We start from the raw sequence: 20,691 nt of genomic DNA on the forward strand, positions 1-20,691 counted from the left end.
TTGTGTGTTATAATTGAGTTTGTTGAGTTATATTAGGAGTCTATTATGTTAATTGATTCACTTTCCGTCTAAAAACAGTGTAATCCCCTGTTTCACGCCGTGAATACAGTCGAATAGAATAATATGTCCAGCTGTAATCCCATGTTTCACGCCATGAATACAGTCGGATACAAAAATCTGTCTAGCTGTAATCCCCTATTTTACGCCTAAAAATGCTACTGTATTAATGAATACAGTAGCTTAAATACATCGAATACACTCTAAAAAAACTAAAAACATAACTATAGAAAGTAATATAGTAAATGATAGCTACAACTAGCTAATAACCACTAAACAATAGTGGTTTGTGAAAGTTTCTCAATTATAATCTGGGCCTGACACCAGAGTCCAGATTGATCAGCCGATATGATTGTGTCTAACCAAACCCAACGCAACATAAATACATAGGTGTATTAATTGTTGCGAAACACAGGATCAAGAATCTTTTTCTCCTCGTCGGGACCGGGGGAGAAATTAAAAAATAGCCAAATTTATAAGTGGTTATTCAAAAATAACCATAATTTTAAAAGTAATCGAAATTTAGCCACTTTTCACGTAAAGATAAATCTGAACAAAAACACTGTTTCAATTCGGAAAATTACTCCAGTATAATATATCGGTACAACATAATATACTGGAGCTTTTTGCCGTATTGCAGTTCTAGCATAATATGCTGGAAGTTCATACACAGTTGCACCGATCTCCAGTATATTATGCTGGAACTTTTCGTGTTGCAGCAAAATAGTTGCTATTTTTTTAATGATTTTGCAAATGCTAACTATTTTTGGATGATCAGTCCGTCCGAAAACTGGCTAGCCCGGTCGGTGCTATTTTTACGGGGACTGGGGGTAAATTCGATAGACAATCGGACATCAAATTCCTCGTCACTTAGTAAAGCCAAACTAGGTCGCTATTAGTGTCTTGGTGATGACAGTTTGCTCAATCCTATCGCGTACTGTTCTAGAGCTAGCTTTGACCCTCGTCACTATAAAATTTTTGTCCCCTTCTCTTCATTTTTCTTTCAGAAAAAAAGATCTTGGAAGTTGAGGTAATACCCATTTCATTCTTTACAATTGCTTTGGGGTTCTGACTTTTGATGAAAAATCTGATTTTGTTTAATGGGTTTCTGTTAATTGGATTGGATTTGTAGTTTTGCCACTGAGATTTGAGCATGGGTAATGCTTCTTCAATGTTGACTCAATATGATATTGAGGATGTCCAAGACCATTGCAACCATCTATGTAAATTATTTTTTACTCATCCATTAGTCTTCTTTTTATTCCTTTTCTTGCACAGCTTGCTAATTAAAAAAAAAAAAAACAGTTTCACAGCAGGAAATTGTGTCATTGTATCAGAGGTTCTGCCAACTTGATCGGAATTCAAAGGGTTTTATATCAGCTGATGAGTTTATGTCTGTGCCCGAATTCGCGATGAATCCACTCTCTCAGGTTTGCTTTTAAATTTTTATGTTGGTCTTAACTCTTAAGTCTTAACTAGTAAATTTGTATGTAATAGGATACTGGTATTGTTCTTGTTCGTCTTGTTGTTATGTTCTCTGTGTTTGATAATGTGAAATGCATCTTTCCAGAGATTGCTTAAGATGGTGGACGGCTTGAATTTCAAGGACTTCGTGGCATTTTTATCAACTTTCAGTGCTAAAGCGAGCACGGCACAGAAAATTGAACGTATGTCATTAAGTCTTACATGTGCTATATTTAGACCATCTAAATAAGAGGATTGTGTTTAAATAGTGGCATCTTAGATTTTCAAATCCGTTAGCTGGAAGCAGATATGCAGCTAGACATACTACTAGCCCTGCTAGATGTTTCATAGTATTTACGCACATCCGTTAGATTTTTATAAGATTCTTCCGTATTTTCTTTGGTAAATTGTGCCCACCAATCTGCTCCTATGGTTTAAAGAGAAGATCCATTTGTGCCACTGCATGTTTTGATAGTCTTTCGAGGAATTAGGCACTTATACTAGAGGGTCTAGGGGTGGTAATATACCAGCCATATTGACGAAGTCCTCTTATAGCAACAATTGTACAGATACTTATCTTTTATTGCTGTAGTGTATTTCGAAACAAGAGATCTGTTATTGACCTAATGTAATTTTCATAATTCCTTTTGCCCTTTTATTAGCACTTAGCCACTTACTGACTTCTTCAACTACCATTTTGTCTTAGTTATCTTCAAAGTATACGATTCTGATTGCAACGGCAAGGTAACCTTTGATGACATAATGGAAGTGCTTCGGGATTTAACTGGATCATTCATTTCAGACAAGCAAAGAGAGGTACTTTACATCTTTCTCCTTCCCACTTTCTCCTTTTCATATAGATTTTTATTCACATAAAAAACATTAAAAGAGTGCTGTAGTTGTACAAGAGGTATGACTTAGCCTCATATCCAAGGTAGAAGGTTCTCTAGAATATAAAAGTGTGTCAATATGATTTACATCTTTTATCTTACACCATATAGATAGAGATATTAGATCTTCATTCTAAAAGATAGCTAACTCCTAAAAGAGTAGTTTGGATAATATGCTAGACTTCATCAACTTCATTTATGGTATGTACAAGCAATCCAAGTTTTTTGGTATGAATTGCCTTAAATAATCTTCTATTTTTTATATTGAAAAGCGCTTTATGATCTTTAATGTCCTGGTTCTTCACTATGATCATTTGCTTGTGTTCACTTTTATTTAAAGGACCATAACTAATAAATCGCTCTGTCAAAAGAGTAACCTTAGAAGTATATAAAACGTGTCAAAAGTGTAAAATGAAAATATCAGTCTGTGAAGTCTTCCCTTTTGTCCCTCTCTTATCTTTAAAGCTAATAGTACTTGTTTCACTGTTGTTACTTGCATGTCTTCCCTTTTTGAAACCTTTTCTTGCTAAACCCAAGAATCTCGTCTACACCTATGTTTTAACATAGGGGTCTAAGTCACTGTTCTAGTGTAAGGCTTTAGAATGTAGTTAGTAGAGTTGTGAACTGCTGCTTCCGTAGACTTGACTTCCGTTCTAGCTTGTGACGGGCCAGCTTTCTCTTTAGTAATACCTAAAGGTATGAATCGGGCCGGGCTAGCCCACTAACAACCCGGTTAGACCCGGTTCAGCCCCATTTGCTAAGAGGTGGGACGGGTTGGCTAGGGTAGGGGGGTTGTGCCGGACGGGGTCGGGCCTTTTTTGGCTACCGGTGCACCGGAATCGGCTAGCCCGCTAACCTGTTCAAGGGTTTTAACCGTGTTCCAGCCTGGTCCAGCCCGATTTTAGTTGTAAAATTATTTTTTTATTCTGACCATTGCCAACGATCAAAATAAAAAAATGACCGTTGAGCAACGACCATTTTTTGCGCTTTTAGCCATTTCGGCATATTTCCTTACTAAAATGCCCCTCCACCCCCTAATAATTGATAAATTGTTACGAAATATAGCTCAAAGTAACAATATAGAACAAGGAAAAACAAGCTAAGAGATGTAGAGAGAGAGGAGAGATTCTTATTTCTTCTTCAATTGTGTTTCATTTCCTATCTATTACAAGGCCTTTATATATACATGAAAAGTGAAGAGTCACTATTGTAAAATAGTGAGTGGAATGGCCACTATTAAGTGGAATGGTCACTACATTAATATGTCATTGAACATGTCATTAAACATTTGAGAGGAAGATCATGGAGGAAGATCATGGGGAGGTTATGGAGATAACGGAAAAGAGTCGACATCCACTATAATTTAATTTTTCTTATTACACTTCCCCTTGGATGTCCATAGATAACGTCTCTCGTCAAAACCTTATTAGGAAAAGGCCCTATGGAAAAAAAATCCTAGTGAAGGAAAAAAAGTACACATATTTAGCAATACGCTTTTTGGTTGCCTCCCCTAAAAACCTTGCAAGGAAAACCCAGTGGGACAAAACCTTGTAAGGGAAAAAGGGTACACTGCGTATCAACTCCTCCTGATGAGAGCATCAATTGACATCCTTGAGCATTTGCATCCCAATCTCGTACACTAGTTTCTTGAAGGTTGATGTCAGTAGAGATTTGATGAACAAATCAACCATATTATCACTTGAACGGATCTGTTGCACATTGATATCACCATTCTTTTGAAGATCATGTGTGAAAAATAACTTTGGTGAAATGTGCTTTGTCTTATTTTCTTTTATGAATCCTCCCTTCAATTGCGCTATGTATGCTGCATTGTCTTCATACAAATTTGTGGGTAGTTTGTCACACTTCAAACCACATTTGTCTCGAATAAGATGTATTATAGACCTCAACCATACTCATCCTCGACTTGCTTCATGAATAACAATTATCTCAGCATGGTTAGATGAAGTAGCCACGATTGATTGCTTAGTCGATCGCCAAGATATGACGGTTCCTCCACATGTAAACTCATTGCCTGTTTGCAATCGAGCCTCGTGTGGGTTAGATAAATAATCAGCATCGACATAACCAATAAGATTGGGACTGCAATCATCGCCATAAAATAAGCTCATATCGGTAGTCCTTTTTAGATACTGCAATATGTATTTGATTCCATTCCAATGTCTCCTTGTAGGAGCAGAGCTATATCTTGCTAAGACATTAACTGAAAAAGTTTATGTCAGGCCTTGTAGTAGTTAGCAAGATATATTAGTGCACCAATTGCACTAAGATATGGTACTTCAGGCCCAAGAAGCTCTTTATTCTTTTCTTGAGGTAAGAACGGGTCCTTATTCACATTAAGTGATCGAACAATCATCGGAGTACTTAATGGATGTGCTCCATCCATGTAAAACCGTTTCATTACCTTTTATGTTGGCAGATTGATTAATAAAAGTCATGTTTACCAAATGTTCAATTTGCAAACCAAGACATAATTTTGTCTTTCCGAGATCTTTCGTCTCGAATTCTTTCTTTAAATAATCAATTGCCTTTTGGAGTTTTGTAGGAGTTCCAATAAGGTTTATGTCATTAACAGATACATCAAGTACAACAAACTCCGATTTTGTTTTCTTTATAAAACACATGGACAAATGACATCATTTATATAACCTTCCTTTAATAAATACTCACTAAGGCGATTATACCACATTCTCCACATTCTTCTTGATTGCTTTAGACCATACAAAAATCTTTGCAATTTGATTGAAAACATTTCCCCAGACTTTGAATTATGTGCGTTAGGCATTTTAAATCCCTCGAAAATTTTCATGTATATCTCATTATCAAGTGAGTCGTAAAGGTAGGTTGTAACCACATCCGTTAAATGCATGTCAAGCTTTTCATGGATAGCAAAACTAACAAGATAACGAAACGTTATTGCATCCATAACAGGAGAATACGTCTCTTCATAATCGACACTAGGCCTTTGTGAAAATTCTTATGCAATAAGGCGTGCCTTATATCTTTGTACCTTATTTTTCTCATTCCCTTTACGTACAGACACCATTTATAGCCAACAGGCTCAACACCATTAGGTGTTTGGACTACAGACCCAAAAACTTCACGTTTCGCAAGTGAATCCAACTCAGATTGGATTGCTTCTTGCCATTTTGGCCAATCACGTCTTTGTCGACATTCTCTTATAGATTGAGGTTTAAGATCCTCACTATCTTGCATAATGCTAGATGCAACATTGTATGCAAAGACATAATCCACCACTATATTCAATCAATTCAAATATGTCTCAATATCAATTGGATTTGTTGATAGTTCCTTTTTTCTTGAGTCTCATGCTCAACGATTTCCTCATGAATCCCAGGATTGGTTAAATCATGGGTTTCTTTATGAGACTCATTTGTAGTGTCATCTTGATAATTTATTTTCCTTTTTCTAGGATTTCTATCCTTAGAACCTAATGGTCTGCTACACTTTAGGCGTGTTTTTGACTCATTAGCTATGACACTAGAAGATTGTCCAACAGGGACATCAATATGGATTGGAACATTCTCTGCAGGGATATGTGATTTTATTATCCTTTTCAGATCCGTAAATGCATCTGGCATTTGATTTGTTATTTTCTGCAAATGGATAATCTTTTGCACCTCTTTTTCACAAATAGAGGCACGTGGATCAAGATGAGACAATGATGGATTTTTCCACAAAATTTCCCGTTTGGTTTCACTAATTTCTCCCCCTAATTTTGGGAAAAATGCCTCATCGAATCTATGGATATCCAAAGGGGAGTGTTATAAGAAAAATTAAATTAAGGTGGATGTCTACTCTTCTCTATTATCTCCATAACCTCTTCATGATCTTCCTATATGATCTTTCTCTCAAATGCTTAATGACATGTTCAATGACATATTTATGTAGTGACCATTCCACTCAGTAGTGTTCACTCACTATTTTACAATAGTGATTCTTCACTTTTCATGCCAATATAAAGGCCTTGTAATATATAGGAAATGAAACACAATTGAAGATGAAATACGAATCTCTCCTCTCTCTCTATATCTCTTAGCTTGTTCTACATTGTTACGTTGAGCTATATTTTATAACACGTTATCAACACGAGACTCTGCTGTCTCAAGAAGCTCTTTGAGAAAACTAAGGTATAATTTCTCTCATCTTTTAATTATGACTGATATTATGAAAAGAAAGTTCGTTATCCTTGAAATTTCGAGCAAGAACTATATGACATGGGTGTTGGATGCTGAAATCCATTTAGATGCAACGGGTCCTGGAGACGCCATTAAAGATAAAAATAAAGCATCTACCGAAGACTGTGCTAAGACCTTGATTTTCTTGCGCCATCACCTTGATGAAGGGTTGAAAATAGAAAATCTCACAATCGAAGATCCACTGTGGAATGGCTTAAAGAAAAGATATGACAACTTAAAGTTGATCACTCTTCCACAAGCACGATATGATTGGGCTCATCCGAGACTCCAAGACTTTAAGTCTGTTTCTGAATATAATTCTGCAATGTTCAGAATTATTTCTAAATTGAAACTCTGTGGAAATAGTATCAGTGACTATGATATGCTTGAAAAAACGTTCACAACGTTTCATGCCTCCAATATGGTCTTGCAACAGAGTATCGAGAGAAAGGTTTCAAGTAGTACTCTGAGTTGATTTCTCTTCTCCTTGTGGCTGAACGAAACGACGACTTGCTTATGAGAAATCATGAAAATCAACCCACTGGGTCTACACCATTGTCTGAAGTGGATGAGGTGTATTCCCATTATGCTAAGCGTGGGAAAGGTCGTGGCCGTGGCCAAGGAAGAAATTTTCTTGGTGTTAATCATTTCCCAAAGAAAAATAACTTTCAAAAATGGAAAGGGAAAGATGAGAAGGCAAAGGGTTCAACAACTGAATGTTATCGTTGTGCTGGAAAAGGGCATTGGATAAATATTTGTCGCACACCAAAACATTTGGTTGAGCTTTATCAAGCATATTTAAAGAATAAAGGCCCTAAAACTAATTTTGTCTATGACAATGAATTTGAAATCACCTACTTGGATGTGGCAGATTTCTTTGAGCACCCTGATGGAAAAATAGACCACTTGATCGGTGATGGATTCGTGGTTAAAGATGATTGAGTAGTTTGATTAATGTTTTTTTTTTTTGCATATTCGTAGTAACTAGCGAATAAACATATTATTTATTTAGCTTAATTGGATTGGTTGTTGCTGTTTCAATTCGTCACAAACCTGCTTACTAACATACTAAGCTGACTAGGGAGATAACTATGAATTCCCGGAAGTACATACTGGATAGGCGTGGTGCTGGAATTTCGAATCTTCAGAGTGCAAACATGGAGAATGGGGACCTTGACCAGGCTGAGAACACTGGGGTTTACAAGGTCAATTGTACTCACCAGGTCGGCATTGCTACTTCGACTGAGGTGGGCTTATCCTCAGACAGGTATGCGATTCGGGTGATACTTGCTCTAGACACATATGCCTTGGGCCCGATCCGCAATGACACTGTGTGCTCATATTGGAAAGTTCTCAATGCTGGTGGTGTCTCAGTTCCTTTCTCTAGGAAGCCACTAGCCTCTGATGTTGCTGTGAAAAACCTCTATGCAAGGGTCCCTAACCTCGACGAGAAGCTGTGGACGATAGTTGAGGCAATTCGCACTGAAGTCACCGACCTTACGATGCCAGTTGAAACAGAGGCTGCTCGCACAGCACTGTATGAAGTGTGCAATCTTGTCAACCCAACTGACGAGCATCTAGCAACTATCCCCACACTTGTTGCAACGATCACGAACTTTGCTATTCAGAGTAAAAGGTACCCTTGGTTCAAGATTGGCGAAGATCGATTCCTGGTTGGGGAACCTCATGGTACCGACTAGGTTGGCATTGGCACCCTCTCTCCAAGCCGAGTTGCACTACTCGAGACACTGCTGTGCATCAACATCAACTATGCTAGGCTCAAGGCTAAGTACACTACTATCAATGATGGTATGATCACAGCTGCTGCGTACTCTATCGCGAGCATGTTCAGATTGGGTCTCCAAGAGGGCTATGAACACAGGGAGTACTATACTCTGGTCATGGGACAGTCTCCTCAGTCCACTTCGAGCTTTTCAGTTCGCGCACTACAAAATCCTCCAGGTGCACCCCCCTTGACTGCATACCCAGTGGGCACAACAATTGACATAGGCAGGATGAGGGTTAACACCACTATGGTTGAGCTTGCAAACTCGTGTGTTGTTGGATCTGGAATGATGCACTACTTGTTCAATCACACCACAGGCGGCAACGTCGTCAACGGCATCTTGCTCACCACTTTATCTATGTACCAGCTGATCACCGCAGACATGGCACCTGAAATGCACGTGGATATCACATCAGTTCTTTACGAAGCGCTGCACCCCACGAACAAAAGAGCGATTGCAAACATCTTCTTCAAGAATTCTGGAGTAACAACTTCGGGTAGATGCTCAAGCAACCGTAGGCATAAAAGGCTCTCACTTGATTCATTCATGGCACTCCGGAGCAACCCATACCCTGCGCGACGGGAGAAAAGGTCCGAGACCAGCTTGTAAGAACCTCTTAAGTGCAGCTGTGCAGATAAAAGCCTTGTGTGATCCAGCAGGGTATGGGTTGCTCCGGAGTGCCATGAATGAATCAAGTGAGAGCCTTTCATGCCTGCGGTTGCTTGAGCATCTACCCGAAGTTGTTACTCCAGAATTCTTGAAGAAGATGTTTGCAATCGCTCTTTTGTTCGTGGGGTGCAGCGCTTCGTAAAGAACTGATGTGATATCCACATGCATTTCAGGTGCCATGTCTGCGGTGATCAGCTGGTACATAGATAAAGTGGTGAGCAAGATGCCGTTGACGACGTTGCCGCCTGTGGTGTGATTGAACAAGTAGTGCATCATTCCAGATCCAACAACACACGAGTTTGCAAGCTCAACCATAGTGGTGTTAACCCTCATCCTGCCTATGTCAATTGTTGTGCCCACTGGGTATGCAGTCAAGGGGGGTGCACCTGGAGGATTCTGTAGTGCGCAAACTGAAAAGCTCGAAGTGGACTGAGGAGACTGTCCCATGACCAGAGTATAGTACTCCCTGTGTTCATAGCCCTCTTGGAGACCCAATCTGAACATGCTCGCGATAGAGTACGCAGCAGCTGTGATCATACCATCATTGATAGTAGTGTACTTAGCCTTGAGCCTAGCATAGTTGATGTTGATGCACAGCAGTGTCTCGAGTAGTGCAACTCGGCTTGGAAAGAGGGTGCCAATGCCAACCTAGTCGGTCCATGAGGTTCCCCAACCAGGAATCGATCTTCGCCAATCTTGAACCAAGGGTACCTTTTACTCTGAATAGCAAAGTTCGTGATCGTTGCAACAAGTGTGGGGATAGTTGCTAGCTGCTCGTTAGTTGGGTTGACAAGATTGCACACTTCATACAGTGCTGTGCGAGCAGCCTCTGTTTCAGCTGGCATCGTAAGGTCGGTGACTTCAGTGCGAATTGCCTCAACTATCGTCCACAACTTCTCGTTGAGGTTAGGGACCCTTGCATAGAGGTTTTTCACAGCAACATCAGAGGCTAGTGGCTTCCTAGAGAAAGGAACTGAGACACCACCAGCATTGAGAACTTTCCAATATGAGCACACAGTGTCATTGCGGATCGGGCCCAAGACATATGTGTCTGGAGCAAGTATCACCCGAATCGCATACCTGTCTGAGGATAAGCCCACATCAGTCGAAGTAGCAATGCCGACCTGGTGAGTACAATTGACCTTGTAAACCCCAGTGTTCTCAGCCTGGTCAAGGTCCCCATTCTCCATGTTTGCACTCTGAAGATTCGAAATTCCAGCACCACGCCTATCCAGTATGTACTTCCGGGAATTCATAGTTATCTCCCTAGTCAGCTTAGTATGTTAGTAAGCAGGTTTGTGACGAATTGAAACAGCAACAACCAATCCAATTAAGCTAAATAAATAATATGTTTATTCGCTAGTTACTACGAATATGCAAAAAAAAAAAACATTAATCAAACTACTCAATCATCTTTAACCACGAATCCATCACCGATCAAGTGGTCTATTTTTCCATCAGGGTGCTCAAAGAAATCTGCCACATCCAAGTAGGTGATTTCAAATTCATTGTCATAGACAAAATTAGTTTTAGGGCCTTTATTCTTTAAAGATGCTTGATAAAGCTCAACCAAATGTTTTGGTGTGCGACAAATATTTATCCAATGCCCTTTTCCAGCACAACGATAACATTCAGTTGCTGAACCCTTTGCCTTCTCATCTTTCCCTTTCCATTTTTGAAAGTTATTTTTCTTTGGGAAATGATTAACACCAAGAAAATTTCTTCCTTGGCCACGGCCACGACCTTTCCCACACTTAGCATAATGGGAATACACCTCATCCACTTCAGACAATGGTGTAGACCCAGTGGGTTGATTTTCATGATTTCTCATAAGCAAGTCGTCGTTTCGTTCAGCCACAAGGAGAAGAGAAATCAACTCAGAGTACTACTTGAAACCTTTCTCTCGATACTCTGTTGCAAGACCATATTGGAGGCATGAAACGTTGTGAACGTTTTTTCAAGCATATCATAGTCACTGATACTATTTCCACAGAGTTTCAATTTAGAAATAATTTTGAACATTGCAGAATTATATTCAGAAACAGACTTAAAGCCTTGGAGCCTCGGATGAGCCCAATCATATCGTGCTTGTGGAAGAGTGATCAACTTTAAGTTGTCATATCTTTTCTTTAAGCCATTCCACAGTGGATCTTCGATTGTGAGATTTTCTATTTTCAACCCTTCATCAAGGTGATGACGCAAGAAAATCAAGGTCTTAGCACAGTCTTCGGTAGATGCTTTATTTTTATCTTTAATGACGTCTCCAGGACCCGTTGCATCTAAATGGATTTCAGCATCCAACACCCATGTCATATAGTTCTTGCCCGAGATTTCAAGGCCAACGGGAAACTTTCTTTTCATAATATCAGTCATAATTAAAAGAGGAGAAAAATTATATCTTAGTCTTCTCAAAGAGCTTCTTGAGACGGTAGAGTCTCGTGCTGATAACGTGTTATGAAATATAAGTCAAAGTAACAATGTAGAACAAGGAAAAACAAGCTAAGATATATAGAGAGGAGAGATTTTTATTTCTTCTTCAATTGTGTTTAATTTTCTCTATGTGTTATGAAATATAACTTAAAGTAACAATATAGAACAATGAAAAACAAGTTAAGAGATTTAGAAAGAAAGAGAGGAGAGATTCTTATTTTTTTCTTCAATTGTGTTTCATTTCCTATCTATTACAAGGCTTTTATATATGCTTGAAAAATGAAGAATCATTATTGTAAAATAGTGCGTGGAATGACCACTATTTAGTGGAAAGGCCACTACTGCGAGAAATGACCACTACATAAATATGTCATTGAACATGTCATTAAGCATTTGAGATGAAGATCATGGGGAAGATCAAACTACTTCAATCACTGCCTCAGTTAGCCTTCAAGACTGATAGAGTGAAGGCGCCACCAGAGAATAGCAAATCTTTCTTTATTTTCTTTCTTGATGTAACATAGGTTTGAGGGGGAGATTGATAGGACCAAACCTATTGTTGTATGTGAAAGTAGACAAAACAAAAGAAAGAAAAATCAAAAAGAGATGAAAATATGATGTAAGCGCTTACATCGACATTCTTGTGATGTAAGCGCTTACCTCAGCATTCTTATGATGTAAGCGCTTACATCGGCATTCTTATGATGTAAGCGCTTACCTCGGCAGGACATTCAAATGCTTATAAATAGGGGTCTACATTTTCATTTGTAGAACATCCCAAAACTTCTTCTTTCTCTCTTCAATTAATAAAGAGTTATTCTTTGTGTGGCCGTGGAGTAGGCAAAAATTGCCGAACCACGTAAATCTTGTCTTGTCTTGTGCAATTTATTGTTTCTCTCCTAAATATCCTTTTCCTTCTATTATCTTGATACGCTTCCTCAACAACTGGTATCATAGCCCAGACAGTGTAATTCTGGTAGAAAAGTACAGTATTGGTGCAAGTACTATTCACAAGAATAGTGCGACACTATTGATCATCGTTACTATTCACAAGCACTATTCACATAAATTGTTTTTGTGAAAAATGGCATCGGAAGAAGGGAAGGTTAAGATTGACAAGTTCAATGGCAAAGATTTTGGATTCTGGAAAATGCAAATAGAGGACTATTTGTACCAGAAAAAATTACACTTACCTCTGACCGAGGTGAAACCGGAGACTATGTCCAAAGCGGATTGGGATCTATTAGATCGCCAAGCTCTTGGTGTGATTCGTTTGACGCTAACACGAAATGTGGCGTTTAACATCATTAACGAGAAGACCACTGCAGGCCTGATGAAGGCGTTATCAAATATGTATGAGAAGCCATCTGCTTCAAATAAAGTCTATTTGATGCGTCGATTGTTCAACTTAAAAATGACAGAAGGTGGATCAGTCACAGAACATATCAATGAGTTTAATACAATATTAACTCAGTTGAGTTCTGTTAATATAACAATTGATGACGAAATCAGGGCGTTGATTCTACTATCATCTCTACCGGAGAGTTGGTCTGCAACAGTAACTGCAGTTAGCAGTTCATCAGGAAGTACCAAACTCAAATTGAATGATATTAGAGACTTGGTTCTAAGCGAAGATATTCGCCGAAGAGAATCAAGTGATTCCCCAGGATCTGCTTTTAGTACCGAAAGCAGGGGAGAATCAACCAAAGAGGACAGATTTATGGTCGTGGCAGATCAAAGTCAAGGAGAAGAGGACAATCCAAAAATCGCAAGGACATTACTTGTTGGAATTGCGATAAAAAGGGTCACTACAGTAGTCAATGTAGAGAACCAAAGAAGAAGAAGGAAGAAAATTCAGCAAATGTAATTGCTGAACAAGTCGGTGATGCACTAATTTGTTGTGCAGACAGTCCAGTCGAATCTTGGATTCTGGATTCAGGTGCATCCTTTCACTCTACATCATGCAAAGAATTATTGCATAATTATATTGCTGGAAAATTTGGGAAAGTTTATCTAGCAGACGGCGAACCTCTCGACATTGCCGGAAAAGGTGAAGTTCATATAAAGACTTCACAAGGCACGCTATGGAAATTGCAAAATGTACGACATGTTCCTGGCCTCAAGAAAAATCTGATATCTATGGGTCAGATTGACGATGAAGGATATACAACAACATTCGGCAACGGATCGTGGAAGATAACCAAAGGGAATTTGGTTGTGGCACGGGGCTTCAAAAGGGAAACATTGTATGCAACTGCAATAGAAAGAGATACTATAGCAACAGTTGATCATGGTCGTGATACAACATTGTGGCACCGGAGACTCGGGCATATGAGTGAGAAGGGAATGAAGCTTTTGCATCCAAAAAGAAGTTGTCAAACCTAAAACATGTTGAATTAGGTTTGTGCGAAGATTGCATTTACGGGAAACAAAAGAGAGTTAGTTTCTCAAAGGTGGGAAGGACGCCAAAGAAAGAGAAGCTGGAACTAGTGCATACAGATGTGTGGGGACCAACTCCTGTAACTTCTCTAGGAGGCTCATGCTATTATGTCACCTTCATTGATGATTCCACAAGAAAGGTATGGGTTTATTTTTTGAAAAATAAATCTGATGTATTTGTTACCTTTAAAAGATGGAAAGCTGAAGTTGAAAATCAGACAAGTCTAAAGTTAAAATGTCTGAAGTCTGACAATGGAGGAGAGTATGATAGCCAAGAGTTCAAAGCATTTTGCTCGGAGAATGGGATCAGAATGATCAAGACAGTTCCTGGAACACCGGAACAAAATGGTATTGCTGAGAGGATGAACAGAACCCTGAATGAACGAGCCAGAAGTATGAGAATACATTCTAGATTGCCGAAGTATTTTTGGGCTGAGGCTGTTAAAAGGGCAACTTACCTCATAAACAGGGGACCCTCTGTACCGCTGAGTTTTAAAATTCCCGAGGAGGTATGGACAGGAAAGGAGGTAACTCTCTCACATCTGAAATTTTTTGGTTGTGTTGCTTATGTGCATGTAAACTCTAATGATAGAGATAAGCTTGATCCTAAAGCAAAGAAATGTTTCTTTATTGGCTATGGTGATGATAATTTTGGTTATCGGTTTTGGGATGATCAGAATAGAAAGATCCTAAGACACAGGAATGTCACATTTAATGAAAATGTGATGTACAAGGACAAACTTGAAGTAGAACCAACCAACACCAGCAAACAGACAATGTCTGAAACAGTTGAGTTAGAAGAAATCTCAGAAAATGAAGTGGCTATAGGGATTACAACTGATTCTGAAATTGAAGATGAAGAACCAGAAGCCGAATTTGAAGAAGAACTAGAAGCCGAACCTGAAGCGGAACCAGAGATAGAATCAAATCCAGAACCACCAGAAGCCGAATTTGAAGAAGAACTAGAAGCCGAACCTGAAGCGGAACCAGAGATAGAATCAAATCCAGAACCAAATATGGAATCAGGACCTGAATCAAATTCGGATTCTGTTACTCATGAACCTACATTGAGGAGATCTAAAAGAGTCACGAATGCTCCAGATAGGTTAACTCTCTCTCTTCACTATTTACTTCTTACTGATGCTGGAGAACCAGAGCATTTTGTTGAAGCAATGTCTGTGATAGACTCTGATAAGTGGAAGCTAGCCATGAAAGAAGAGATGAATTCTCTTCAAAAGAATAAAACATGGATACTTACGGAGTTACCAAAAGGAAAGAAGGCATTGCAGAACAAATGGGTGTTCAGAGTCAAGGAAGAGCATGATGGTAAGAAGAGATACAAAGCACGATTAGTAGTAAAAGGCTTTCAGCAGAAGGAAGGAATTAACTACACCGAGATCTTCTCTCCTGTAGTCAAATTAACTACTATCAGGTTGGTGCTAAGTATCGTAGCTGCAGAAAATTTGCATTTGGAGCAGCTAGATGTTAAAACTGCTTTCTTGCATGGTGACCTTGAAGAAGACATCTACATGAAGTAACCTGAAGGTTTTCAAGTTTCTGGTAAAGAAAACCTTGTGTGTAAGTTGAAGAAGAGTTTGTATGGTTTGAAACAAGCTCCCCGACAATGGTACAAGAAATTTGATGGATTCATGCATAAAAATGGTTTCACACGATGTGAGATGGACCATTGCTGTTATATCAAAAATCTTGATGAATCCTATATCATTTTATTGTTGTACGTTGATGATATGCTAATTGCAAGATCTAGCATAAATGAGATCAACTTGGTTAAGCAACAACTGGCGGAGGAGTTTGAAATGAAAGACTTAGGACTAGCTAAGCAAATGCTTGGGATGGGGATTAGCAGAAACATGTCGGAAGGAACCTTAAAGTTGTCTCAAGAAAAGTACATACAGAAGGTACTAAGCAGGTTCAGTCTTCATGATGCAAAGACCAGAAGCACTCCACTTGGTAGCCATCTAAATCTGTCAAAGGACCAATCACCTAAGACAGATGAAGAAAGGAAGTACATGTCCAAAGTTCTGTATGCTTCAGCAGTAGGAAGTTTGATGTATGCTATGGTTTGCACTAGACCTGACATAGCCCATGCAGTTGGAGTTGTCAGTAGATACATGTCAGATCCAGGAAAGGAGCATTGGGAAGGTGTAAAATGGATATTGCGATATCTCAAAGGCACTTCAGGTATGGCACTTTGTTTTAAAAAGAGCAATATTATCTTACAAGGTTTTGCTGATGCAAATTTAGGTGGCGATCTGGATAGTCGAAAAAGTACCACGGGCTACGTGTTCACCTTGGGTGGTACTGCTGTTGGATGTCCAGACTTCAGAAAAGTGTTGCTCTATCTACCACTGAAACAGAGTACATGGCAATCTCAGAAGCTAGAAAAGAGATGATTTGGCTCAAGAATTTTCTTAAAGAGCTAGGTAAGGAGCAGGACAATTGTGAGCTTTTCAACGATAGCCAGAGGGCAATTCATCTTGCCAAGAATCCAGTGTTTCATGCAAGATCGAAGCATATCCAGTTGAGGTATCATCATATCCGAGAGTTGATAAATGAAGGAACTCTTTCCCTATAGAAGATACCAGGATCAAAGAACCCGTCAGACATGTTGATCAAAGTTGTCGGTGTTGACAAACTGAGGCTGTGCACTGCCTCAGTTAGCCTTCAAGACTGATAGAGTGAAGGCGCCACCAGAGAATAGCAAATCTTTCTTTATTTTCTTTCTTGATGTAACATAGGTTTGAGGGGGAGATTGATAGGACCAAACCTATTGTTGTATGTGAAAGTAGACAAAACAAAAGAAAGAAAAATCAAAAAGAGATAAAAATATGATGTAAGCGCTTACATCGACATTCTTGTGATAAGCGCTTACCTCAGCATTCTTATGATGTAAGCGCTTACATCGACATTCTTATGATGTAAGCGCTTACCTCGGCAGGGCATTCAAATGCTTATAAATAGGGGTCTACATTTTCATTTGTAGAACATCCCAAAACTTCTTCTTTCTCTCTTCAATTAATAAAGAGTTATTCTTTGTGTGGCCGTGGAGTAGGCAAAAATTGCCGAACCACGTAAATCTTGTCTTGTCTTGTCTTGTGCAATTTATTGTTTCTCTCCTAAATATCCTTTTCCTTCTATTATCTTAATACGCTTCCTCAACATATTCCACTCACTATTTTACAATCGTGATTTTTCATTTTTCATGCCTATATAAAAGCCTTGTAATTGATAGGAAATGAAACACAATTGAAGAAGAAATAAGAATCTCTTCTCTCTTCCTCTCTATATCTCTTAGCCTGTTTTTCCTTGTTTTATATTGTTACTTTGAGCTATATTTCATAACATAAATTACATTCTTAGCCTTTAATAACTATAAATAGCCCCCCTCTTCTTCATTTTTTCTCACAACTTGCTCTTTCTTCTAAACTCTAATTGTCTCTCGATTCCCTTTTGGTTATTGAATTGCTTATTACTTTCAAGTTCTCAATTATTTAATATTTCAATTTTTATCAACTATTTACGGCAGTCACTACAAAATTACAATTATCAAGTGAAGTGTGGTTACCATTTTTGTTAGGTTCAAGTTGAATCATGCCCCGTTCTTCTAAAGTGCGTTCACATGTTTGGGAACAATTTGAGGTGGTAAAAGAAAATGAAGAAGTTCGCACAAGAACGGTGGTCGAGTCTTTAATGTTCATCGAAAGTGGGAGGGCACAACTGGTTTAAGGAGGCATATTAAGGGTTGTCTTGAGCATCCTCCAGGAATTCGTATTTAAGTTGATTTGAGACAATTTGTGTTATTTTGAATTTGTTAGACTTATTTAAGCTTAATGTATTAGTTTATAAGACAAGTTAATTTGAAGTATTATTATGCAATGAAAATATGAAATGACAACTTTTGAAGTTTGATCCTTACATGTTGGTCTTATTAAATAATTTTATGTAACCACTTAATTTCAATTTTAAAATTCAATTTCAAATTTAAAACTTTAAAGTTTAAAAGTTTAATTTTATGCCTTAAAATACTTATTTTATTATTTAAAAATTTGCATAACACTTAAGTAACAATTACATTGAACAAGGAAACATAATACACTTAAAAAAATAAAATTAATCCGCCCCGGTCCGGACCTGATAAGCCCGAACCTGGACGGGCTCACCAAACCCCGGAATATCCCAGCCCACTACCAGCCCGCCCCACTAACTGGACGGGCTATTTTTTCCCATATCCAGCCCGGTCCAGCCCGTCCGGTAAACACCCTTAGTAATACCCTGGTTCCTTCTTTAGTAGATCCTGAGTTGTAGAGATCTCGCTCTTTTGCTTTATATTATTGTCTTATCTAGGGTAGAAGTGGAGGAGCAAATCGAAGAAGTCTGGGCAATATATGATAGAGAAAGTAAAAAAATATATGATAAAGAAAGTTTAATAGGAGCAGTTCATGTTGCAAGTAAAGTGCTGCGCATGAGATGAACAAATTTGGAGGGTGGTTGTATGCTAATATCTGTTCAAAAGACCCATTTGAGAATTATTTTTTGTCATACTTAGCAATTCCCATGTTAAGATTCCAACTTTGAATGTGTTTGGCTATCATTGGTTGGTTAACTTCCTCATGATTTGCTAGACCTCTTTGCTAATACAGCACTGACTAAATATTTTGAGTATTTTCTTTGTATCTCTTAACATTAGTTAGTCTCTATCCTCGAGTAGAAAAACTTGTACTTTCTGAATGTAATGTGAATTTAGCTTTCATGTTTATGCAGCGGGGTTGTATCAATTTCATCGTGTTTGTTTGATCTGGATTGCAGGAAGTGTTGAGCCAGGTCTTGCACGAGGCTGGTTATACAAGGGACTCATGGTTGCTTCTGAATGACTTCATTAAGGTACATTTATGTTTTAAGGGCGTGGAATACAGAACCATAAGTGATTTTTATTTACTATTGGAGGGTGAGCGATATGTTAATGAGAAAGATTGGAAGTATGTTATAATTAAGAAGACACGGTTCATGTTCCTTGGAATCATTCTGATGTGTGAAATTTTCTAAGATTTACATTGAGAAATGCCGTAATGGTACATGGTAAGGCCATATCTCAGCGAATATGCTTCTGGATGCTGTTACTTCTTATTAAAGTCAAAATACACATGTTTTGAAGCCGCTATCATTTGATTTCAATTTATTAATTGGTTTATTGTATTGTTAAATTCATCTTTTTCTTTTCAGTACTCAATAATCTGTCTCCTTATAGCTTTGTACTTGTGTTTTGCTGATGTTTTCAGATCCTGGACCACCCTGGTTTGAAGATGGAGGTAGAAGTACCAATTGACTAGTTACACCTGCAATTTCATTTACTATAATTCAGATGTATCTGTGTACAAGGCAGCCGTGTTATTCTGTTTTGTTGAATTCGCGCACCTGCATTCTCCTGCTGTTTTTTGTTAAATCTCTTTCTTTTTCCTTCTTTTGCCCCCGTTTTATGTCTGTTTGCGCGGCAGGGACAGAAACAGAGAAACCGCCGTGTAATTAAGATAAAAGCTTTCAGCTTATTCAGAAGATCTTGAATATGCTATAATTTTAATCTCTCACAAACTGTGTATCTTTCCAATTTGAGTTGAGCAGAGTTTTGCATGCTTCAACCAAGTGTGTGCGCATATTGGGCTAGTTCAGTGAGTTGCATATTGTATTTGAACACGCTCAGTCTCGGCTAACTGGCTGGCGAGGCTGTCACAAGATGTTACGCCCCGTTGACCGCCTCGTAGTCAGTGGGCAGACAATGCTTTGCACAACATTTATAACCACTCTTCCACCATTTTCAATTTTGTTCCAAGCAAGCATCTAATACCTCAACATCTCAAACACACACATAAAATTCCTACCAAAGTCCAAATAGTACTTTATACATCATAGTTGTCGAAAGCATGTACAACAACTCAATATAATCTCACAAGTGGGGTCTGGGGAGGGTAGGATGTACGTAGCCTTACCACTACCCTGGAAGGGTAGAGAGATTGTTTCCGAAGTTGTTGAAAGCATGTAAAAGAGAAAAGTGGAAAATGACAAGGCCTCACATCTTCATCACTTAAAAACAAATGCAAAATAAGTCACACACGAGGTTTGAAAGAGATGTGGATAGTTGGTGAGTATGTCGCTCCCCTGTTCTGGCATACGTTTAGAATTCGGATCCATCGTTGTTCTGGCATACGTTTAGAATTCGGATCCATCGTTGTGTTAATAGGTCTACAGTCTGTCACTATCTCCTCAAGAATTTCTAAGGCATATTTCTGTTCTCAGCTTAGAGCTCAACATTTTTTTTTTTTGGCATTCCGCTAGGCAAGTGCCTAGGGCTAGTTTTTTATTAATAAAAAAGAAAAGAAAATACAATAATTAGGAAAAGTACAAATAAGGGGGACAATAGCACCGGTATTATTGCTCATATGCCTTGGCTATATAATCACTCCTCTGCGCCTCCCACTGCCTTATGATGACAATCTCATGTAGAGGATTCATGGTGTAGCTGTCGGCAACGTCTAGCCGTGTGGATATTTTTTCCAAAGGCATAGGTCTAAGGCAACACAAATCGGGCTAAACCTTACCTTACTAATCCTATTGAGGCATTGAAAAGGCCTCACCTACTAGCAAGCATGTAAAAAGAAAGAACTGGAAAGGACCAAATATTCAATGATCATCACAGAGTTTATAACATACTCTGTGATGATA

The 20,691-nt window shown here is 38.6% G+C and overlaps 1 protein-coding gene across 2 annotated transcripts; it reads left to right on the top strand.

The window, feature by feature from the left end:
* The first annotated feature begins 469 nt into the window (after nt 1-469).
* Nucleotides 470-19,563, top strand: LOC107809013 (uncharacterized). 2 transcript variants are annotated; one of them, XM_075256602.1, is made up of 7 exons: nt 470-1,087; nt 1,190-1,280; nt 1,363-1,487; nt 1,628-1,724; nt 2,228-2,337; nt 18,784-18,858; nt 19,254-19,563. In XM_075256602.1, the coding sequence occupies exons 2-7, from the start codon at nt 1,211-1,213 to the stop codon at nt 19,302-19,304; spliced, it is 528 nt and encodes a 175-aa protein (XP_075112703.1). In that variant the 5' UTR covers nt 470-1,087; nt 1,190-1,210; the 3' UTR covers nt 19,305-19,563. The 2 variants fall into 2 exon arrangements, 1 of the variants encoding a protein (XP_075112703.1); XR_012711158.1 differs by having other exon boundaries at nt 943-1,087; nt 17,555-18,858.
* The last annotated feature ends 1,128 nt before the right edge of the window (nt 19,564-20,691 follow it).

The sequence above is a fragment of the Nicotiana tabacum genome, chromosome 6 (genome assembly GCF_000715075.1).
Source record: "Nicotiana tabacum cultivar K326 chromosome 6, ASM71507v2, whole genome shotgun sequence".
NCBI lineage: Eukaryota > Viridiplantae > Streptophyta > Magnoliopsida > Solanales > Solanaceae > Nicotiana > Nicotiana tabacum.